This window comes from Lynx rufus, unplaced genomic scaffold (assembly GCF_022079265.1).
Source record: "Lynx rufus isolate CCGP_SWC_20201006 ecotype Redwood Valley unplaced genomic scaffold, mLynRuf1.p SCAF_16, whole genome shotgun sequence".
Classification (NCBI taxonomy): Eukaryota; Metazoa; Chordata; class Mammalia; order Carnivora; family Felidae; genus Lynx; species Lynx rufus.
The window spans coordinates 5,064,963-5,088,097 of record NW_025814830.1 but is presented as its reverse complement, the minus strand read 5'-3'; the positions used below and the strand labels follow the sequence as shown (position 1 = coordinate 5,088,097).

Below are 23,135 nucleotides of genomic sequence, written 5' to 3'. Positions count from 1 at the left end.
TCTGGAGGCGGCGCGCCGGTGGACGGCCGGCAGGGGGCGCGCGAGGGGAGGAGGCCGCCGGGGTGGGGGGACCCCCACGCTGGGCGCCTGGCTCCCCCAGGGAGACTGAGGGAGGAAGGGCCCGGGACTGGATTCCTGGGTCTGCGGCTAGGCTGTGAAAATGCAAGATTCTGGCATAAAGCAGCTTTATTCTGAGCGGAGGTAAAGGGAGCCCCAACAACTCGCCCCTTGGCACCCAGAAAACAGTCCCAGGGCCCTGACCGGTCCCCCAGCAGGAGTCCCCACCAATTTCCTGTCCCTCATTATTAAGCCCCACTCCCTGGACTGGATTCTCTCCTCTCCTCTGCTAAGCTCAGTTTACCCACAGCTCCGGAGCCTGATAGATCCAGGAGGCTCCCCACCCTGTCCCAGGGACGCCCCACCTTCGCCCCCACGCGACGCCGGCTCGGGGGCCACTCGGCCAGGCCCGTCGTCAGACAAGTTCCGGCCTGGCCGCAATTGGATATGCCCTGTCCCGGGATGCCAGCGGGTGGAGACTTTCTGCCCATTTTCTGAAATGCGACCTTGCCCGAGTTCTAGAACAAAGGGGGAAACATCCCTGCCGCTTCCTGGACACCGAGGCCAGAAGCCTTGTCCAAGGCACCACACGGACGGGGGGCGGGGGGCTGGGAGGTGACCGTCGACAGGCCCGGCCAGGGTGGCTTTGGCTCCCGTCAGGGTCGCCCCCTGAGTCCTGCCTGGGCAGCCCAGTCCGGCTGCTGGGTGCCTCGGGGTTCCTGCAGTTTGGAGGTGGCATCCTCACCAAACCTCCTTCTGGTCGGGGACAGATGGCGGAGGCGGCGGGCAGGGAGGACGGGGAGGGGGCCGCCTGGGGGCTGGGACCGGCCCAGAGGTCGGGGTTCTGTCTCACCCCAGGGGGCCCCTCCCATGCCCCGCTGCCTCATCAGGGCCTTCGCGGGGGTGTCCTTGGAACCCCAGGATTTCTTGCGCTGTGGAGGGAAAGACAGGGAGGTGAGAGAAGGTGCTGGGGGCGGAGTCCAGGCAAGGGGAGGCATGTGTGTGCAGGGAGGCCTCGGGGGGGGGGGCCCGGGAGCCGTGATCCCCCCCCTGCCACTCTAGACTTGAGGAGAACCAGGAAGCTGCCAGCAGCTGTCTGGGGGGAGTAAATATTTGCCGAGGGAGGTGATGCTGGGTGAGGGTGGCTCAGGACCCGGCGGAGGCGAGGACCTTGCCCCTGCTGTGCCCATCCCCACCTCTCCCCTGGACCGGAAACGAGGGAGGGAGGGGATTCCTGGGACATTTCTCCCTCCCCCTCCGCAAAGGTCCCCACTGGTTCCCACTTCGCGGATGGGAAAACTGAGCCTGACGGGGGCGCACAGCTCGCGGAGAAACTGTGCCCCAGTTCTGCCGGCATCCACAGCCCCCTCCCCATCCCGGCTCCGCTCTCACCCTCTCGACAGCCCACTTTACAGCTGGGGGCACTGAGGCTCCCCACCCAGGATCCCAGAGAGTTAGTGTAGGCTGTGTTGGAACCCCGGTGTCTAAGCAGCTGTGGAGGGGGGGCGCCAAGACTCCCTCAGAGCTCCCCAGATCCCCTCCCCAGCACCCCCACGACGCTCGAATCTGGGAAGCCAGGGGCAGAGCATTGAAAAGCTTCACCCGGGAGGCAACCAGGGCCGAGTTCCAATCTCTCCCTGGTGCCTCGGTTTCCTCATCTGTGAAATGGGCGGATGCAGAGTTGTAATAACATTCCCCCCCCCCCCAGAGGGTTGTGGCAGAGGTCCCATCTAGCCACCTCTGGGAAAGCGCCCGGCGTGTGGCAAGGTGCCCCCAAAAGATGGTTGCTTGGAACTCTGGGCAAGTTACTTGACCTCTCTGGGCCTCAGCTTACCCCTCTGTAACAATGAACGTGAGAAGACTAGTAGCTCACTGACCTGGGGTGAGGTGAGGCCACGAACTCAGTAAAAATAAATTCCACTTCGCAGATTTACCGGAATGATGATTGTTCTAGTTCATCCGCCCCTCACTGACTCCCTCCCGCCGAACTGAGCATGGGGACCACTGCTGGGCCCATTTGCTAGACGAGAACATGGAGGTTCAGGCAAATTTCTGCCCCCCCCCCGCCCCCGGCTCTCACAATTGGCGTGTCGTGCCCGGATTTGCACCCAGGGTGGCTCCCGGGGTCTCTGCCCCGGGCCGCCCAGCGCTCACCCCTGCCTGGCACGCAGTAGGGCCACACGCCTCTGAGGTGGGTGTTACTACAGCTCTGGACCCACCCATTTCACAGATGAGGAAACTGAGGCGCCAGGGAGAGACTGGAACTCGGCCCTGGTTGCCTCCATCCTTTTCCAGCTATTCCTGTTCTCTCTCAGGCCACCCGCCGGGTCTCACCTCGTTGTCACCGTCGCTGGAGCCGGACAGCTGGGACAGGCGGCTCAGGTCCCACAGGGAGTGGCTGGGCCGGGCCGGGGGGCCGCTGGGGGTCCGGGCGCGCTGGACACTCCTCAGGATGTCGCTCAGCGCCGGCCCTGGGGTGGCCGGGGTCTCCTGCCTGTCCCCGTCAAAGACTCTGCAGGTGGCCAAGCGTTGGGCCAGCGGGCCATCGGGCGGTGGCGGTGACACGGGGGCCACAGAGCGGCGGCGGGCCACACGGTGGGGGTTGTGGGCCAGCTGCAGCCCCCCCACGATGCTGACGAAGGGGCCCGAGGTGGGCGCGGACGGGAGTGGCCAGGAGGCCGCATACAGTGTCCGGAACTCTCGGCTGAAGGCGGCAGCAATCTCGCCGGTCAACAGGGTCACCAGGCCTCGGTGCAGGCGGGAGTCGCTCCACGTGAAGCTGGGGGGCACGCAGGGAGGGGTCAGGCTCTCCGTGCAGCCCCGCGGGCCCCGCCCGGACTCCATTACCAGTCCCCACCTGGTCCCAGGGCAGGCTGTGTGACCTCAGGCAAATCCTGCAACCTCTCTGGCCTCGACATCCCCCTCCGTAGAATGGGAACGACTCACGTACCTTCCCAGAGGGCTGACGTGACCACTACGTGAGTTAAGACACTTAAATTTATCTTAAGGGACTCTGCCCCCTCCCCAACCAAGGCTGCATCAGTGCCTCGGTTTCCCCATCCGGAAAGAGATGGGATGTGTTTTCGGACTCCACAAGTCCTGTTGTCGGGCTCGGCTGCTTCCCATATAACGACCGCTATTTGTCAAGCACTTGCTGTGTGGCCGCTCCGTGCCTCTGTCTGCTCGTCTGTCATACGGAGCTCGAACGTAGGGAGACTGGAACGAGGGAACAGGGGGTTGAGCCCCGGGCACGGTGGCCAGCACTAAAAGCCTGCTGGCTATGGTCAGCGGTGTCCCCATCGCCCCTGTTGTCACGATGGTGGCGTTTAAAGCATCTGGCTCAGGCCTTGGCGCATAGCAGGTGCTCAGTAAATGCCCTCTTTGGAATCACACGAACCTGAGCTGCAATCCTGGCCCAGGGGACCTTGGACACGTCGCTTTCCCTTCCTGAGCCTTGGTTTGCCCATCTGGAAAATGGGCTCGCTGCGGGCTGTGTCTCGTGCGCCTCAGCGGGCACAGCACCCAGCGCCCAGAGAGCGACGACTCAGCCTCCAGGATGGCGAGCGTGGGTCCGATCGTCCTTACCTTGGCAGGGTGGCAGTGTCCTCCCTCGCTCCCTGGCAGGTCAGGGGGCCGTCCTGCCCTCAGACTGTGACACCCCTCCCCCCATCTGTGACCTCACCCCTGGAGCGGCCAGTGGGAACCCTGAGGGGTCTGTGAGGTCACCCCATTCCGCTGCACAGAGACACCCGTCGGATCGCGCCCGCTGGCTTGTCTCCGTCCCGGGGATCTTCTGAGACCCAAGCGCTCGAGAGCCGCGGTCACGACGGAGCTCCTGAGACGGACACGGAGCGTTGGGAACCGAGGACACTCCAAGTGCTGACCCCGGGAGGCCAGCCCAGGGGCGAAAGTCGCGGCCGGGGGGGGGGGGGGGGGACTCGGGATCCTCATTCAGCAGTTCCGGGAGGCCCAGGAAGCCCACGGCCTGGCTTGGGCACCGTCACCGCCGCCAGGCCACCATGGTCCCCAGCTGGCTTCTGCTTCTGGCGATGGCTCTGCCCCCAGGTGCCACGGGCGCCAAGGACTGTGTGTTCTGTGAGCTGACCGACTCCACGCAGTGCCCCGGGACCCACATGCGCTGTGGCGAAGACGAGGACTGTTTCACGGGCCAGGGGGTGGCCCCGGGGCTCGGCCTCATCATCAACAAAGGCTGCGTGCAGTCCACTTCCTGCGGCCACGAGGAGCCCGTCACCTACATGGGCGTCACCTACACCCTCACCACCACCTGCTGCTCCGGCCACATGTGTAACAGGGCCCCCGGTCCCAAAAGCGGCCCGCTGGAAGGGGTCACCGCCGCCGGCCTGGCGCTGGGCCTGCTGCTGTTCCCACATTTGCTGTGACCGACCTGAAGGGCAGGGCCTGGGACTGGTCTCCCGGCCTCGCTGCTCCCCGAGCCTCCTGCCTCCACCCCTCCCCCTCATTAAATGGCCAGAGGCCCTGGACAACCTCTCGTGGCCCTGGCCTCATCCGTTCTAGGGCCGTCCACCCGGACCCGGGGGCTCGGCGAAGCGTCCTCAGACCTGATTTGGTGGCGGGGAGCCACGCTCGGTGGGTTTGATTTGTCCCCCTACTGTATTTCATTGGTTCTAAGACGCATCTCTTTTCGCGTTTTGATCAAGATGCTGCTTTTCATCGGTGGCACCTTAGAGTCGATGAAATAGGGTTAAAAACAAAACAAAACGAAACGAAACCAAAAAACCCCCGAATAACGACAATAATAAATGACAGCTGATGTTTACGGAAGGCGGCTGATGTGACGTGCCAAGGCACTGTGATCTCGTTGAATCCCCCCGGGGCCAAGCCGGGAAGGTAGATTCTTTCCGAAAGGTCCCAGTCTCCACAGCGGCGGGTCCCAGAATGGGTTCCTCGAACGGGCAGCATGGGTAATCAGCGGGAGGAGCTTGCCAGGAATGCTGCTTCTCAGGCCCCATCCCAGGCCGGCTGAATGGGGGCGGGGCCCCGAGATCCGCGTTTTGATTCCGCCGCAGGCAGGCCCAAGATTGAAAACCGCTAGCCTAGGCCAATGGTCACCGACCGCGCATGTCTGCCCGTCCCCCCCCCCCAGGGGGCACCGGGCAATGTCCGGAGACACTTTGGCTTCTCATAGTAGGGCAGAGTGGGTGCTATGGTCGTCTACTGGGGAGACACCAGAGATTCAGTTCAGCTGGCCCGCACGTGAGCACCGTCTCTGTCGAGAAGAAACCCTGCTCCACGGGCCCTAACCACATCATCCCGTTGTGCAGCGGGGGAAACGCGAGCACAGAGAGGTGAAGTCCGTTGCCCAAAGTCACACAGCGAGTAGCTGGTGGAGCTACTGTTTGAACCCAGGCCCTCTGACCCGAGAGTCCCTGCACCCCGCACCCTCCCCGAACTGTGACCCTCGGAGGTAGGTGCTGTGATTATTCACACCTTCCCGATGGGGAAACTGAGGTTCAGAGCAGGGGAGGCACAGAGCTCAGTGTCACCGAGCTAAGAGGTCGAGGAGCCAGGATCCAGGGTCGGGTCAGATCCCAAAGACAGGAGAGAGGAGGGTCACGGACCAGTCCGAGGGCCAGGCCCTTTACACGCCGGCTGTTTTTTTTTTTTTTTTTTTTTTAATAGATGCTTAGAGGGGCGGAGTCAACTCACTCAGGGCGGAGCTAGGACCCCAAGCCGGGTCCTCCTGGTTTGGAAACCCACACACAAACGGCGGGCGCCGCTTTCCAGATGAGGAGACCCAGGGTTAAAGAGAGGACCCTCCCCCACTAAACCGGCCCCCTGGGCAGGCCTGGCTTCACCCCCAGCTGGTTCGGCCCCCCCCCCCCCACCTCCTCTACCAGCAAGGGTGTTTCGACCCATTTCACAGACCGGGAAAGCGAGGCTAGGCTGGTCAAAGGGACGCCAGCTGCTCTCTGAGCACACTGGGAGATGGGGACAGGACACCGGGTGGCATCACGAGGGGCAGCCGTACCTGTAGGATCCAGAGATGACCCTCTCGCCGTCCAGCAGCACAAATTTCTCACGCACGTTGCCACTCACCTGCCGTCGCCAGCGGCTCTGGAAACTGCAGCCTCGCACGACCCGGATATCCAGGTTCTGGAACGGAGGGGGCACGCCCCTGCTCAGGCCCACCTTGCACGCCTCCGCTCACCGCACAGGGCCTGGGAGTCCCCTGCTTAGGACTCTGTCCCAGCTTCCCCAGAGTCACCAATATCCGGCCTTGGGGGGGGGTCTCTTGGAGGTACCCCTAACTCAGGGGGACCGTGTGGGAAAGCCCTCCCCTGATTCCCCCAATGCCTCGGGCATCAGATCTCAGCAGACCCTCTCAGCTGGCATCTGCCTCGATGAGCTAGGACCCTGTGGAAGGATCTGCCCCCGCTGCCCCAGCGCCAGGAGGATGGCGACTTGGTCCCCCCCCCCCCGCCGGGCTCCTACCTCAGTGGCCCAGGGGTTCACCCCCAGCTGCCGGGCCAGCGTCAGGAAGGCAGGCAGCTGCTGGCGGTCCAGGAGCAGGTAGACAGGCACCCAGCGGCGTGTGGCGGCGTCTAACAGGTCCGAGAGCAGGTCTGGGTCAGTGAAGATGTCCATGACCACGGCCACTAGCTGGGGGGAGGGGTGGGGAAAAGGGCTGTGGATGGAGCCTGGAGCTCCGTGGACATTTGGGAGTGGGGGGGTGGGGCCCTGGGGGTGAGGTGCTCTGGGGGTGGGAGTTGAAGGGCCTGGCTTCCGTGGGATGTTCAGAGGACTGCGGGAGAGACCCCCCCCCCCAGACCCACACTCCTGCTCATACAGCGCCTACACGTGGATGAGGAAAAGCCTGGCTTTCCTGGAAAACTGTCATCCTAATCACAGCTGCAGTGGTGAATGATGTCCCCTGAGCTGTGACACACTGCATGGTGCCCCCTCCCACCCCCCCCCCCCCGCTCCAGGGCTCAGTGGGCTGGATGCCCGGGCAGGGCACCTGTGGCCAACTGCACAGCTGGGTCCTTGGGGGTGCCCTGGGTGCCCTGGATACCCAGAGCTCCCCTGGGGACTGGGGTGCTGAGCACCTGGAAATACGTAGCAGTGATGACTCCTGATCACTGGCCAGGACTCCTTGGTTCAAATCCCCGCTCGGCCACTCACCGGTGAAGACACTTAACCTCCCGTGCCTCAGTTTCCCCATCTCCTCACTTGGTTAAAATGCGTCCCAACCTCACAGGACCCTCCTGAGGGTCATTAAATGTTAACCCGCGCAAAGCACTTAAATGTGGGAGCCGGCAGGCACAAAGACCAGGCTAGGGGCGCCTGGGTGGTTGAGCCTGTGACTTGGGCTCAGGTCATGACGTCACAGCTCGTGAGTTCGGGCCCCGAATCGGGCTCACTGCTGTCTTCACAGAGCCTGCTTTGGGTGCTCTGTCTCTCTCTCTTTCTCTCTCTCTGCCCCTCCCCTGCTCACTCTCTCTCTCTCTCTTAAAAATAAAATATATATTAAAAAAAAAAAAAAAGAGTAGGCTACCTGGGGGGGCTGCAGGGGGGAATCTGGGGTGGAGGAGGTGACTGAGCCAGGGGGTTATAGTTAAGTCCCAAGGGTCGTGGATGCCTAGGGGTACCCAGGAGAGAGGGTGAGGAGGAGGTCTGAGGGATACGGACACCTGAGTCATCGGGGCGGAGCCACGTGGACCAAGTCCCAGGAGGGCATGGCCAAGATGCCATGGGGCCTAGGGGACGTGCACTCCCAGGGGCGGGAGCTGGCGTGTGAGGACGCGCGGGTCTGGGGAGTGGACACCGGGCCCCCCGAGCCCCCACCTTGCGGGCGGCCTGGATTTCCTGGCGCACCAGCTCCTTGAGGGGCGGGTGGCCCTCGTCGGGTGGCTGGGTGAACAGCTGCACCCGGGTGATTCCCTTCCAGGCCGGGTCCTCCGGCCAGCCCAGCCGCAGCGTGGGCACCAGCTCCTCCGACCGTCCAGGCCAGTAGGTCAGGCTGCCCGAGTCCCCATCGGTGGCGGCGGCTCCCTCCGCCGCCCTGTCGGGCCGCTGCTTGGACGCTGTCCAGTCTTCGGCCGCCGCCGCCAGACTCCGCAGCTCTTCCCCGCTCAGGAAGGGCCGCAGCCCCTCTCGCTGCACGCAGGCCTCGAACGCCGCCGCGCCCTTGCTCAGCAGGGCCTCGAGCGCCAGCCGCTGGCCCTCGGAATACAGGAAGCCGGGGCTGGCCTCGGTCAAGGGCGGCCCCCCGGCCTCCGACTCCGCTCCTTCCAGCGCTGCCAGCTGGGAGGCTGACATGGGGCCGCTGGGGCGGGACGGCCGTGAGGCTGGGAGGCGGAGGGTTTGGCCGTCTCTGGGGCACTGACCATCTGGGGGTCTCCTGCCAGGCAGACTCTACGCGGCCACGCGACCCCTCAACTCCTCCTCTATGCTCCGCCCCGCAACAACTTCCGGCCTGCTGGCCACGCGGTGCCCCAAATGACCGGTCTGCTGGCTCAGTCTTGGTCAGGCTGATGGCCCACCTGTCCTGGCCAGAGAGCCGGCCGACTGCCCCACCATCTCCAGGCGACAGGCCGCCTGCCTGTCTCCTACCACCCGAACGTCCCCCACTAAAGGCAGAGCGCGGACTGCCTATGTGCCCCTGACCAATAGCGCGTCTAACTGACGCTCTCCTTTGGATTATCTGGCAGGCATCGATTGCTTCCAACAACGTCCGTATCTGACCACCCGGCCGTGTCCCGCAGAATCTGCTTTTCCTGACAACCCGCGGCTCTCACGGCCGGATCATTCCACGCACCTCCCCTTTGGAGCTGCTCGCTCAAGCTTGGGAAGAATGGGCTCCAGCCCGAAGTCTGGGCATCCCCCTCACCCAGCCAGGGGACGAGACCGGTCTCCGTGGACTGGGGACCCTGCTCCTGGGGTTTCACACCCACTCGGGCTGCCTCAGCGGAGGATCCGCTCACCAGGAGGTTTCATCACCATGGAACCGGCCCATCTGGATGGAGGGCCTGACCACCCACCGTTCCTTGGATTGGCTGCCCCTGCCGGCCTGTCTCCCAGCCGGAGTGCTCTCGGGCTGCCCTCTGATCTCTGGCCGAGCTGCCCTGCCGGGGTTTCTACCCGAATCCTGCTATCTCCTGCTAGCTAACCACTTATTCCTGGCCAAGGAGCACTCTGTCTCCTGTCCTGTCTCCCTCTCATGCTGTTCCTTTGAGGCTCCTGACCCAACCTTTGGGCTGTGGACCCCTGATCCCTGCAAACCAGCGGCCCCTCCTTCCAATCACGGCACCCAGGCGGCTTCCCTCCTCCAGACCACAGCGACCAGGCCTACAAAGATAAAGAGGAATAAAACCAGGACTCCCTCTCGCTCATCCAGAGCTCCCCCCATGTGTCCGGACCCCCATCCCCTTTCCCTCCTTGCCTTGCCTTTTCGGAGGTCAGAACAGGGGTCTGGAGACCTCCTGCCTCTATTTCTGCCGTCCTTCCGGCTGTCTCGCCTCATTCATCAGGTTTTAGCCTGGGATCCGGGGAACCCAGCCCCTTGTGTAAACACAGAGGAGGGCCCGATGCAGGTCCCTGCGGAAGGCCGAGCGCGGGTACGGGAAGGCCCCAGCCCAGGGAACACACTCACCAGGTCACTGGCCCAGGGCCCAGGGGCCCGCCAGACCCCAGCTGACTCAAGCTTCGGTTGAAGGGGAGCAACTCACCTGTTCCCACGTACCCCTCCCCCACCGCGATCCCGCCCCCTCAGCACTTCCGGGTCCACACCCTGCCCACCAGGCCGAGCCTGGGAGGAGCTCAGGTTTAGAGGGGCGGGTGCGGTTAATCCGGGGGAGGGAACAGGTGCGGAAACACCTGTCACCCGGCTCACTGAGGGGGCGGGACTTTGGCCGTGGGGGGCCCTCAAGGGTCCAACGGTGCAAGATCCCGACGAGCACGCACCGAAGCCTCCAGAGGGCGCCTGCGGGTAGAGCTAGACTCCGCCCCCGAGGGAAGGGCTCCTCCGCCACTGGCGTCAACGGAGAGGGGCGCGCATCCTACTCCCAGACTCCAATCCGATCCGATCCGATCCCCTCCCGTGTCCCGCCCCCTGTCCCTCATCCCTGGAATAACACACAAGAGAACGTCAACAGTCCAAATCTTTTTAATAACAAGGCAGGGTCTGGGGTTAGTTTTTGTAGCCTCGGCTGGCCCTGCGGCCTCTGGCGCGCTCGAACTTCCGGCCCTTGGATCGCACGTAGGGTCTGCGGGAGGAAGAAGAGGGTGAGACCGTGCCCACACAGGAGTGGCCAGCCCCAATGGGACAGGGACAGCTACAGAGCAGCACCGGACACGGGATGGGGTGGGGGTGAGGCGGAAGGACCGGGGAAGGCCGGGAGTGCAGTTAGCATCAGGCACCCAGGAAGGATTCATGTGAGCTGCCCCAAGGGCAGGGTAAGAGGCAGGCTCCGTGAGGGAGGTGCAGACTCAGGCCCTGCATTTAGATGCTGGCTCTGCAGGGCCTCAACAGGAGCAGCTTTAAGCCAAGTCTTGAGGAAGAAGCAGGAAGACCAGGTTGGGGGAGGGGGGGGTTCTACGGAGGCCTGACACTGGGTTGGTGTGAGAAACAGAAGGGGCTGGAAGCGGGGCAAGGCCCCCAGACCCACCGGGCGGGGTCCAGGGAAAAAGTCAGGGCCGGACGGCAAGGCTGGGTATACTCACTTGGTGTGGCTGTGTGGGGTCCCTGGGGCCTTGCCGAAATGCCTGTACACCTCTCGGCCCTTGCGCGGACCTGGGGAAGGGGAAGGGAAGGACTGGATCACGCAGGAACCCGGCGCCCAGAAGTAGCCACGGGAGCCACTAAACCCCACTCACCAGAGAGCAAGACGGTGCCACAGCCCTTGGGGGAGTCCAGGGCCAGCTGGTCGAAGGTGAGGATCTTGCCTCCAGCTTTGAGGATGCGGCTCCGGGCACGGCTGCTCACGCGCAGTGCGCACACCTGGGAGACACGCAGGACAGGAGTGGTCAGACCCCTGGCACGGCCACCCACGGCTGCTGGGACTTCCTCTCCACGGCTCTGGCCCAGCAGTCACCCCACTGCTTGCGGCGTCTGCTAATACCATTAGAGTGAGCTTCCTGAGTTGACAACAGCTATTCTTACCATTTTAAAAAACGCTTATTTATATTGAGAGAGAATGTTCACGTGCAGGGGAGGAGGAGAGGGAGAGGGGGAGAGAGAGAGAGAGAGAGAAAGAGAAAGAGAGAGAGAGAGAGAGAGAGAGAGAGAAAGAGAGGGAGGGAGGGAGAGAGAGAGAGAGAGAGAGAGAGAGAGAGAGAGAGAGAGAGAGAGAGAAATATATCCCAGGCAGGCTCCACCCTGCCAGCACACAGCTCAATGCGGAGCTTGATCCCATAAACCGTTAGATCACGACCTGAGCTGAAATCAAGAGTTGGGACACTTGACCTACTCAGCCACCCAGGCGCCTCTGAGGCCAATTTGTTTCTAAAATTGCCTTTAACACTGCAACACCCTCAAGTTACTACGGATAAGGAAACAGGGGTAAAAAAAGACCCCAGACGTCGTCCACAGGCCACAAACTGCCAGAGAAATCTAGATCGGAAGCCAGGCTACATGACTTGAGAACCAGCACTGCCAACAGGGACCCAGAAGGGACGCGCCCAGGGACACCCACCATCAAGAACGCCAAGATCATCCCCCTTCGATCCTAAAAGCTGCCCAAACGGGTAGGTGTGACGCCTGCCTCACACAGTGCAGACCTGAGACAGGTCATCCAGGCCCCGGAGTCTGCTCTCGCCCCCCCACCATGCCCCGGAGCGCCCTCCTCACCCACCTTCAGTTTGGGCACCTCCTGGACCCGCACGTCATCGGTTATCGTCCCGACAACCACGGCGGTTTTGTTTTCCCGGCCAGGCAGCTTCATCTTCCGGATCTTTGGAGGAGGAGAAATGCACGTTAAGGAAGTTCCTTCTGGTGTCTAAACCCCATCCCGCTGCTCCAGGAGCCCCCAAGGGCACAAGAGACACGTGTGCCCTGACGGGGCCAAACCCACCCGCGCCCCACCTCCCAACTAGCTCCCCGCTGGTCTAGCCTGGGAAAAGCACCAGACACGACGCGCAAGCAGACTGTTCAACAGATCGCTCCTGACGCTTAAGGACTGCGTCATGGGACCTGAAACCACACGAACCCACCATAACTGCCCCCGCTTTACAAGAAAACAAGGCCGAACCACTCAAGTACCCGCCGCTGTTCAGCCTCAAGGGTCAGAGCTCTGTGCCCACCACTGGGTGAAGCAAACCAGCCAATGGCCAGGCTCCAGGCCTGCCCATCCCACCGCCCACCCAGAGCCCAGCTCTAAGACAGGATCCAGTCGCTCCTCGAGTCAGCCGCTCACCATCCGGGAAAGGGACAGAGGTGGCCGGTTGGTGCGACTCATGAACAACCTCTTCAACACAACTTGGTTAAAGGTAGAGTTGGTCCGTCTGGCCAGAAACCGGTACAGCTGGAGGAAAGAGAAAAGGAAGGATGAGAACCGAGGGCAGCCCACACGCCCCCCCCCCCAACCTTCCGACAAATGGCAAAAGAAATGGTTTGGGCTAGCGAGGTTTTTATGGCTTTTCCCTATCCCACTGGGCCCCAAGGAGACCCCCCAAGCCCCCTTCCCAATCCCCAGATGTAGACAGCCCAGACGCTGAGAACACTGAACCAACCTCAGGAACCCCGGGGCAAAACCAGTTAAGAGCTTGCCACGCAGACCCCTGGAGGAGCCTGGGGACCAATACTAGAATGTTCTAGAAGTCACAATTCTGGGGTGGTGCTAAGGGTCTCAGGCCTCAAGCTCACCTTGACCAACAGTCTCAGGTAGATGTCCTGGCTCTTGGGTTCCTTGCGCCGAACCTTTCGGTCCTTGTTGTGGCGGATGTCGACTCCCTGCAGAGTTAACGAAGCAGAGATTACGGACCCGGACCCGACTGTGAGCTGGCAGATTATTCGCCCGCAAAAATGAGTTGATTGCTCATCTCCGAGGAAGAGCAAGGACCCCAGTCTCTGAAGAGACAACAAATCCCCGGTCCACCCCTAGGTGACATGCGGAGAGTCACTTACAATCTTCTGGGCCTCAAATGACCCCTATGAAAAGCTTTAACACAGCAGTCATACCAACTCAAAAAAAATATATATATATTTTTTTTAATTCTTTAGAATCTATTTTTTGACGACAGAAGCCAAGGGCAGACTCTACCTAACAACGTAGCAGAGAATCTTTATTTGGAACTCACGCAACGCAGAACCAATACGAGAACCTTTCCCGCAGTTACCTCCCCGAACCCAACAACCTTAGGAGGGAGTTTCCCACTTTTATGGAGAAAACCGAAGAAGCCACCGTTTCCACTACACCGTACCCCAACTTCTGCCCCGAGATTTTTTTTTTTTTTTTAATAGACCAAGTTAGGAATTGCAAAGAACTACTTGGTTATCCGTGGCTCCCTTTTCTCCAACATTTAAGGTATGCAATCATCTATGATGCGTTCTTCGGACAAACTCTTCCAAACTCACATCGGTCACACAGGATTACTGCGTCCCCAACAAACAGACCGACAAATGGGGGTAAGGGCCGGGAAGGCAAGATCATGGGGCGGACAAGGAGCTGAGACTTCAGCGGTTTGCCTGGCCACGAAACCCAGGCATTGGACGGTCAGAGACCCCCCCCCCACCCCCCAAACCTCCCGCCCCAGAACCCAACGTGCCAGGCCAGGAGGGATGACAGGTCCAGGTAGAGGCAGCAGAGACAAGAGATTAAGAACGGACGTGGGACCAGCGCCTGGGTCGGAACCCTGGCTGTGCCACTTCCTGGCAGGGTGATCTCGGTCACGTCACTTAACCTCCTTGTGTTTCAATACTGCCATCTACTTAATTGTACGTATAATAACAAAAGGGCAAGGGAGGGGGCCGGAGGCTGAGATGACCGACCTATCCCTGGTCTCCGAGCCTCCCCAGTAGTTCCCCCACCGCGGCGGTCGCCCCCTCCGAGCTCCCCTGGCATCCCTGCTCCCCTCCGGCATTCCCCCAGCCCCAGTCCGAGACGGATGGCGGCGGATAGCCGGGGCCCCCAGCTCTCCAAAGCACGCTCACCATGATGGCGCCTCCTGCTCAGCCAGGTCCGGAAAGAGAGAACGGCGCCGGGGTGGGCGGGGAAAGCCTTCAGCGAGTGGCGCCTCCGTGACGTCACACGGGCACGACGCGGCGCGGCACTCGAGCCGAGCCCCTTCACGGCGAATCGCCTCACCGGCCGTAGGGGCGATTCCGGAATAAGGGGACGAACCACCAACGGGGAACGAGCGCTACGTCGAGGAGGCGGGGCCAAGCCCGGCGGGGGCCTCTCTGGCCCCACCAGTCCCTGTTCTCGATAGTTTTCCGGAAGAAAGGGATCTGGGAGCGAGAGAGATGTGGCGCAGAGCTGGGAGAACGCGCCGCGCGGTGACGCTCTGGCCCGACGCCGACGGCCTCTCTGTGGCTCCGGGAGGACCCGGCGGGCCGAGTACTGGAGGTGAGGAGGCGGAGCTGGCGGGGCTTGTCGGAACCTCGGGAAACTTCTGACCCCACGCTTCAGGCATTTCCTTATCTGGCTCACCTCTCTTATCTCGTGCCGCGCTTGTTTGGCGCGGCCTTAGCTCGGGAAGTCCTACCTGAGATCTAACCCGAGATCCGCTTGCTGCAGCCCAGTCTAGAGCATCCCGCATTTCCCATTTTTAGATGCCGTTTCTCCCCCTCCTCTTTCTCTGACCCCCTCCTCAGCCTCTGCCACCTGGGGGCTGCTTTTCCCAGCCGGAGAGATTCAGGTGACCCAGCGGGATCAGTGCGAGGGCTTTGCACGGTACTGGAATGCGGAGGGGACGCACAGAAGCCCCGGGCCTGGGGGGGGGGGGTGGGGTGGAGAGGGAATCGCTGAAAGGCTCCAGAAAGAGAGGGGGAGGAGAGACTTTGAAGGAGAGGAAAAGACTCAGAGGGGAGGAGGATTGGAGACCCAGAGGGGGAGTGGACAGAGACCGAGGGTGAGGGAAATGGAGACCTAGAAAGAGAAGGGAGATGGAGATTGAGGGAGAAGCAGAGACACAGAAAAGAAGGTGAGATGGGGTCGTGTCAGCTGTAGCCAAATTCAAATCCCGGCTCTGCGAATTACTAACAGTGTGACCTTGGGCAAGTCACTTAACCTCTCTGCGCCTTACTTTGCTTGTCTACAAAAAAGGGGATAATAGGCTTGGCACATATTTTCCAGAATTACATAAGTTAGTAAAAAAAAAACAAAAAACGCTTAGTACCATGCTTTACACATGAGCACTCAATACAAATTAGCTTCCATTCCTATTATCAGCCCTGATTGTGTAAGACCGGACAGACTGGCTGGGGCAGTGACAAAGCTGACCTGTCCCCTCTTTTCTCCTTCCTCAGGGAAGCCCTGCCTGTTGGGCCTCCAGCACATCCAGCCTGGCCTCCGGTCGGCCTGCCCTTGATCCTCCTACTTATTCACCTGTCTTCCACGGGGCCAGAGGCCAGGCCCGCACTGTCAGGCCTGACTCCTTGCCCATACCACCCTCCCATGGCCTCCTGCCCGGGACCAGGCTCTTGCTGATGTGGTAACAAAGCAGAGGGCCAGCAGATGAATGGACACCTTGAAACAGAGGAGCAGGGGGACCAGGTAAGGAAGGGTCCACGTGAACGTGAAGATCACCATACCATGGGACACAATTTTCTTCGTGTCGCTGTGCCCTTGCGTTTGTGACTTGGTCTCTGTTGTTGAGTCCCAGCCTCTTTGTCTGGTGTGCCTGCCTTTCTCCCCAACTAAGATGTGTGTTTCCCTGTCTCTCCATCTTTCTGTCCTCTGTCGCTCTCTGGATCATTCTTTGGCGTATATTATCTGGTGCTGTTGCTACTCTGGGTTTAAACACAAGGAACATTGTTTGACAGTAAATGAACTTCCTCCATTCATCACTTTTAGCAAGTTCTGTCCCTGTCTCCTTCTGCATGTGTCTTTCTGTGATTCTGTTTTTTTGGTCTCCTGATACTATTCTTGTCTTTCTCTCCATTGCACAATTTCTTTGCTTCTCTATGTCTCTGTCAACATTTTTGCTTTCTTTTTTTTTAATTTATTTTTATGTTTTATTTTATATTTGAGAGAGACAGAGACAGCGAGCAAGGGAGATGCAGAGAGATAGAGACAGAATCTGAAGCAGGCTCCAGGCTCTGAGCTGTCAGCACAGAGCCCCACGCGGGGCTCAAACTCATGAGCAGTGAGATCATGACCTGAGCTGAAGCCAGATGCTTAACCCACTGAGCCACCCAGGCGCCCCAGCATTTTTGCTCTCTGACTTGTGGATTTCGGTTCCTCTGGGCCTCTGGTCCTCCAACATCGTCTTCCTCCCTCATCCCTGACCTAGAGGTCTCTCTCAGATACTGGTTCTCCCCATCTCTCTCTCTTTGTTTCTTTGTCTTGCCATGTTACTGGGTCACTCAGTGGGCAGATGTCCATGTCAGGCTGCCTCCATCCTGGTTTGGATCCAAGGTAAATAGATGAATTAATGAGCCTCTTCTCCCTGGCTTTCATTCCAGAACTGTCTGTCTCCATCTCTGTGTCCATCATTTTCTGGGTCTTCTTGTGGCCTTAGCCTTGCATGTTCTCAATTCTATTGTCTTTGTCTCTTTGTATATATCTCTGTTTTTCTTAGCGCTTGTCTGACTTTCTGTAACTATCTGAAAAACAGAGGGCACTCTAAGTCTCTTACTGCCTCTGACTCTGCTTTTCTGGGTCTCTTTTACTAACTTCCGTTGCATATCTCTGGGTCTTTGTCACCTGTGTTAGGGTCAGTCTCTAATCTGCAGGCGGAGATCTTCCTCACGTCCCTTTTCTTTTATAAACTCAATGGACAGGACAGGCCTACCACTTGCCCTCCACAAAGATGGCGTCAGCGGCGCTGTCAATGGAGTCGTGACGCCCCCTCTGCTGCGCGTGTGCCCTCACCTACTATGGCAGCTGATCTCGCGGAGCGCGATGCCCCGCCCAGTTCTCGAGCTGTCCCTCGGCTAGTCCCTGCGCCAAGCTCGCGAGCCGGCTGGCTCCGCCTCCCGCACGCTTTCACTGGTGCGGCTCAGGCCGGCTGCGCGGCCATTGGCTGAGACGATCACACCCTCCCCCCACCCCTGGGTCTGATGGGGGCGGTTGGTGCTGACTTGAGGGGCCGCCCGGAGGAGGACTCGGCGTGTGAGGAGGGTGCGGGGGTAGGATCAGGGACCCGAGTCTGGGGGACTGCGGGACCAAGAGGAACGGAGACGCAGGCCGGGACTGGGTTACCAGGGGTGTGGGATGGAGACGCAGGACCAGAACCGGGATTGAGGGATCCAGGAATGGAAACCCAGGTCTGGGACTGGGTTCTGGAAATGGGGTGGGAATACAGGACCTGGACCGGAGGAACCGGAGACAGGAACTCAGGCTTATGGATTGCGGGGAATTTATGGATGGAGACCCACGCCCAGGTCTGGGGGACCAGGAGGCAGGGGCTGGAGAGAATGGAGACCGGGCCTGAGACTTGAGGACCTGGGGACAGAGGCTCAGGCCCAGGACTGGGGGAGATCTAGGACTCTCTACTTAAGCCTGATTTGAGCTGACGGATGGGGGAGGGATCCGTTCAAGTTAGGGGTGGAGCCTGAGGGAGCTGCCCAGGGCAGGGGGCAGAGGTGACTTCTGAGGGTGAGTCCATAGATGGGGGTGCATCTGGGGCAGCTCTGGGCCCAGGAAGGAGAGGGCAGGACCGGCAGGTGGCTGGGTGGGCGGGGCGGTGGGGGACAAAGGTGAGCTGGAAGGTGGCAGAAGCTGGGCAGAGGGCAGGGGGAAGGTCTCTGGGGAGGGGACCTCGGGCCCGGCTCCTACCCCCTCCCTGGAGAGCAGGCGGCCAGACGCCCAGGTCAGTGCTCGGGGTCCAGCTCTTGGCCCCTGCCCCTTGCAGGTGCCTGCATGTGGCTTCTCTAACTCTCTGACTCCTCAGCTCCTCCGTGTCACACCCCTTTCTTGATCTCTCCAGCTGTCTACATCCCCCCGCCCCTCCTATGTGCCCTGTCCTTTGTCTTTCTGATCCTCAGAGGACCTCCTGGAGCCCCTAAACTCTGACTCTCCCAAGTATCTTTCATCATCTGAGCCGTCTTCTCCTTGAAGCTGGTGGTCTCCTCCTCTCAGAGTTTGTCTGGCTCCTAGAACTTCTCCCTCTCTTTGGGTCCCAGTGTCTCTCCCTTGTTACTTTCTCCATCTGGAGATGACCGTGTGAGTGTGTGTGTGTGTGCTTTGTGTATGTGTGCGTGTGCGTGCGTGGTGTTCTCTTATCTTTGCATGTCTGTTTCTTTATATCTCCACCATCATGATCTCTCTCCTCTGCCTTATTTTTCTCCAAAGCCCTTGTTAATCCAACATACTATATATTTTACCTCTTCGTCTCGTTTTTCTGTCTTCTGATAAGACTATAAACTCCACAAAGGCAGGGATTTTTGTCTGTTCTGTTCCCTGCTGTGTTCACTGGGCCTGGCACTGTGACTAGAACATAGAGGGCACTGAATAATTATTTGGGGGATAAGTGAATGAGTGTTTGCATGCCTGGCTGTCCACCCTCCAGGATGCTAGCCTTCCTATACAACTGACTTCTGTCCTGTGTCCTCAAGGTCTCCCCCCACCCTTGTCTGAGCCTGTCTGTTTCTGATGCTCCCATCTCGTCTGTCACCGCCCCCCTTGTCTCCTTGTCCACAGGCCCCGCCCCTGCTTTTCTCTATCAGCCATAGGGGTCTTGGACTCTGACTCCTGCCCTCCTCCCTCCCCACAGAGGCCAGACCAGGAGCTGACCTGGAGCTGGGGCCACAGGCCTAGAAGCGCCCTGGACAGGGCCAAGGCCATGGCCCCCCCACCGCCGCCACCATTGGCCGCCAGCACCCCGCTCCTGCATGGCGAGTTTGGCTCCTTCCCGGCCCGCAGCTCCCGCTTCGCCCTCACTCTCACACCACAGGCCCTACACATACAGCGGCTGCGCCCAAAGCCTGAAGCCCGGCCCCGGGGCGGCCTGGTCCCGCTGGCCGAGGTGTCCGGCTGCTGCACCCTGCGGAGCCGCAGCCCCTCGGACGCAGCGGCGGCCTACTTCTGCATCTACACCTATCCGCAGGGCCGGCGCGGGGGCCGGCGCAGAGCCGCCCGCACCTTTCGGGTCGACGGGGCGGCCACCTACGAGGAGAACCGCGCTGAGGCCCAGCGCTGGGCCACTGCCCTCATGTGTCTGCTCCGTGGACTGCCGCTGCCTGGGGACGGGGGTGAGGCACTACACAGCCGCTCTGTCCCTAGGGCCACCTCGGTGTCTCCGTGGGTCTCCCTCTGTGGGCATCTCTGTCTCTACTGTGTGTCTGTCTGTGCTGTGTCTCTCTCGGTCTGTATCGAAAGAGTGATAGACAGGGACGGGCCCCAGAAGGAAGAAAACCACAGGCAGAGAAAACATGATTGGTGTCTGCTGCTCCCGTAGGTGGTTGTCTGTGTCCCCTCCCCCCTTCCATGGGCCCTGACCACAGATGAGTCAGAGGTTCCCAGGCTGGCGCGAGCAGCAGACTGAGACATGATTAGTCACCACCCAGGGACAGGCACTCGCAGAGGTCCCCTAGGGCAGCCCAGGAGCCCAGAGGTGGCATCTAATCCGGCCTTTGGGGGTGGAGGGTGGCCAGAGACTTTTGGGCAGAGCGCCCCACTCCCCCCAGGCTTCTCAGTTGGCACAGGAAGGTAGAAGTTCAAGGGTCCCCAGCTGGTGAGTCTGCCTTGGTCTTCCAGGATCCTGCTGGCTGGCTGGGGGCCCTGGGGGATGGGAACGGGGAGGGGGCCTTGCACGGTGCAATAACCTGATCCTGGATTCCAGGTGTTTGAGGAAGAGGAAAGTGAAAACCACAGCTCTCCTTCCTCCTCCCACACATGGGTCCAAAGGGCATTGGGATTAGACACCCAAGTCCTGCCTTTGGGGGACGGGGGGGGGGGGGGGGGTGCGGAGGGTGCATACCTGAGCCTCAGCAGCTGAAGCCCCAGAGGAAAAAAACAAAAACAAAAACCCATCTTTGACTTCCCAGCAGTCTCCTGTGCCAGCCCTCCACCAGTTCCCCTGGGGCTGTTTGCAGTTTACTGCTTCTGCGCTGAGGGGCCTGGGTCTGGGGCCCACGTAGACGCCTTCCCCTCTCTTTGCAGAAATAACCCCGGAGCTTCTGCCAAAGCCACCCCGATTGCTCCTATTGGTCAATCCCCTTGGGGGGCGGGGCCTGGCCTGGCAGTGGTGTAAGACCCACGTGCTGCCCATGATCTCCGAAGCTGGGCTGTCCTTCAACCTCATCCAGACAGGTAAGGGCTGTGTCAGGATGGAGGTAGGGGCTGGGGTGGGGGGAGGCTAGGACCCCTGAGCCTTGAGGCCTGGGGCGTGGTGGGGGGACGGAGCCGAACGGCCTGGCTCACCTCCGACTTCCCCACGCTAGAACGACAGAACCACGCCCGGGAGCTGGTTCAGGGGCTGCGGCTGAGTGAGTGGGACGGCATTGTCACGGTCTCCGGAGACGGGCTGCTGTTTGAGGTAGGGCGGGGGCGTCCTGCTTGAGCCCTGGGACGCCGGGTTGGCCTGGCCCCGGGACCCAGGTGTCTGGTTTCCCGCCCTCCAGGTGCTGAACGGATTCCTGGACCGCCCTGACTGGGAAGAGGCTGTGAAGACGCCCGTGGGCATCCTCCCGTGTGGCTCAGGCAATGCCTTGGCCGGAGCCGTGAACCAGCATGGGGGGTAGGTGGGGTCCTGCGTCGTAGGTGAGCCTGATACCGTGAGGGGAGGGAGGAGTCCTCCCGCGGCCTGGCACTTAATGTCCCCAAGTCCCCTTTGCCCGCCAGCCCGCTGCCAATCAGTCTGACTGGGGTGCTCCCCATACACCCCCCACCCCCCCGACATTTTTCCTGGTTGCTCCCAGCTGTGTTCCTAGTGCCCAGAAGTGTACCTGGCACACAGATGGCACTCGGGGAACGCTCATGGAATGAACTGACAGGGAGCCTGGCTCAGTAAGAAGAGTCCATCCCGAGGGGGCCCGATTGCTGCGGGCGGGCCGGGCCACCACCGGCCGCCTGGTCCCGCCCCCCCCGCCCCTCCCCCCCGCTTCCCACCCTTTCTGTGCCTTTCCCCTGCTACCCTGTGCTCTGTGCCTCTCACCCAAGCCCGTCTACTCTTTCCCACTGTGTCCATCCGCCTCTGGCTGTGAAGGTTTGAACCTGCCCTGGGTGTGGACCTGCTGCTCAATTGCTCGCTGCTACTCTGCCGCGGCGGCAGCCGCCCGCTGGACCTGATGTCTGTGACGCTGGCCTCCGGCTCCCGCTGCTTGTCCTTCCTGTCTGTGGCCTGGGGCTTCGTGTCAGACGTGGATATCCAGAGCGAGCGCTTCAGGGCCCTGGGCAGTGCCCGCTTCACACTGGGCACAGTGCTGGGCCTCGCCACACTGCACACCTACCGAGGACGCCTCTCCTACCTCCCTGCCACCGTGGAGCCCACCTCACCCACCCCTGCCCGTGGCCTGCCCCGTGCCAAGTCAGAGCTGACCCTGGCCCCGGCCCCGGCCCCGGCCCCACCTGTGGCACACTCACCCCTGCATCGTTCAGTGTCTGACCTGCCCCTGCCCCTGCCCCTGCCCCAGCCGGCCCTGACCTCCCCTGGCTCGCCTGAACCCCTGCCCATCCTGTCCCTCAATGGCGGGGGCCCAGAGTTGGCCGGGGACTGGGGTGGGGCTGGGGATGCTCCCCTGTCCCCAGACCCACCACTGCCCTCACCGCCTAGCTCCCCTAAGGCAGCTTTACTGTCACCCATCACCGAGGGGGTCCCAGAAACGTTAGCCTCCTCTGGGCTTCCCCCTCCCACCCCCGGCTCTCCGGGAGCCGTCTCTACCAGGGGCCCGCATGACCACCTGCTCCCTCCTCTGGGCACCCCACTCCCCCCAGGCTGGGTGACGCTGGAAGGGGACTTTGTGCTCATGCTGGCCATCTCACCTAGCCACCTGGGGGCAGACCTGGTGGCGGCTCCCCACGCGCGCTTTGACGACGGCCTGGTGCACCTGTGCTGGGTGCGTGGTGGCATCTCCCGGGCTGCGCTGCTACGCCTTTTTCTGGCCATGGAGCGAGGTAGCCACTTCAGCCTGGGCTGTCCGCAGCTGGGCTACGCCGCGGCCCGTGCCTTCCGCCTCGAGCCTCTCACGCCTCGGGGCGTGCTCACTGTGGACGGAGAGCAGGTGGAGTACGGGCCGCTGCAGGCGCAGATGCATCCGGGCCTCGGCACGCTGCTCACTGGGCCTCCCGGCTGCCCGCGTCGGGAGCCTTGAACCCAACGAGGCTTGCGGCCCGCCGGGGGCGGGGCCAACATTCCAAGGAGGCGGAGCCTGACCTGAGGGCGTGGCCTAGCTGCTAGAGTTAGGGCGAGGGTCCCACACGCAGGGGCCCCAGCCCCGTCTCAGGATTGCGCCCGCCCCCAGGGGACCAGAGGTAAAGTTGGAGTGTGGTCCGAATTCCGGAGGCTCATGATGGTCACAAACGGGCTGGCCCCGAGGGTAGTGCCTGACCGATGAGGGCGGGGCTCAGCCCAAACCCTCGCTTCCGGCTCGTAGGACGCCAGGTCGGCTGAGGGCGGGGACTGTCTTACGTCTTGTCCAATGACGGGACCTGGCATGTGCGGGCTGGGGAAGGCCTTAGTTCATTAGCCAGTCAGGGCCCGGGTCTCGCCCCATCCATTCCGGTGCCTCCACTTAACTGGCCAATCAGCCCACGAGGGGCAGGTTCCCCGGGGCCGACGCTCGGATTTGCACTAATGTTCCTCCTCACCCCCTTGCCGGTGGGGGGCGGGGAAACGACCGTCTCCTGTCTTCTGTCTCCTGTGCGTCCCGACCCCAATCTTCAGAGCAATTGAAAAGGTCTATGCAATAAAGGCAGTCGTTGCATTCCTCTCAGACCGTCGTCCCTGCTGCACCACGCAACCCGTGGGAGGGATCCAACCCTAGGTGCTTCCGG

General features: G+C 61.4%; 4 protein-coding genes across 6 annotated transcripts; 2 read left to right on the top strand and 2 right to left on the bottom strand.

Annotated features, from left to right (window-relative positions):
• Positions 1-713: 713 nt before the first annotated feature.
• Positions 714-8,358, bottom strand: FAM83E (family with sequence similarity 83 member E). Its single transcript, XM_047078795.1, has 5 exons — positions 7,885-8,358; positions 6,532-6,699; positions 6,068-6,192; positions 2,392-2,836; positions 714-989 (listed from the first exon to the last, which is right to left on the bottom strand). The coding sequence occupies exons 1-5, from the start codon at positions 8,356-8,358 to the stop codon at positions 714-716; spliced, it is 1,488 nt and encodes a 495-aa protein (XP_046934751.1).
• SPACA4 (sperm acrosome associated 4) lies at positions 4,077-4,457 on the top strand. The gene has a single exon (XM_047078797.1). The coding sequence runs from the start codon at positions 4,077-4,079 to the stop codon at positions 4,455-4,457; it is 381 nt and encodes a 126-aa protein (XP_046934753.1).
• Positions 8,359-10,188: 1,830 nt separating the features above from the next.
• Positions 10,189-14,290, bottom strand: RPL18 (ribosomal protein L18). The gene is made up of 7 exons (XM_047077698.1): positions 14,189-14,290; positions 12,902-12,988; positions 12,453-12,560; positions 11,892-11,990; positions 10,915-11,038; positions 10,762-10,831; positions 10,189-10,304 (listed from the first exon to the last, which is right to left on the bottom strand). Exons 1-7 carry the CDS (start codon positions 14,189-14,191, stop codon positions 10,229-10,231), a joined length of 567 nt encoding a protein of 188 aa, XP_046933654.1. The 5' UTR covers positions 14,192-14,290; the 3' UTR covers positions 10,189-10,228.
• A 101-nt stretch (positions 14,291-14,391) lies between these two features.
• On the top strand, positions 14,392-23,074 carry SPHK2 (sphingosine kinase 2). 3 transcript variants are annotated; one of them, XM_047077693.1, is made up of 7 exons: positions 14,392-14,603; positions 15,506-15,752; positions 18,916-19,393; positions 20,304-20,453; positions 20,585-20,679; positions 20,765-20,880; positions 21,349-23,074. In XM_047077693.1, the coding sequence occupies exons 2-7, from the start codon at positions 15,714-15,716 to the stop codon at positions 22,451-22,453; spliced, it is 1,983 nt and encodes a 660-aa protein (XP_046933649.1). In that variant the 5' UTR covers positions 14,392-14,603; positions 15,506-15,713; the 3' UTR covers positions 22,454-23,074. The 3 variants fall into 3 exon arrangements, with proteins under 3 accessions (XP_046933649.1, XP_046933651.1, XP_046933650.1); XM_047077694.1 differs by lacking the exon at positions 14,392-14,603 and adding an exon at positions 14,649-14,930; XM_047077695.1 differs by lacking the exon at positions 18,916-19,393 and having other exon boundaries at positions 14,398-14,603.
• Positions 23,075-23,135: the final 61 nt, after the last annotated feature.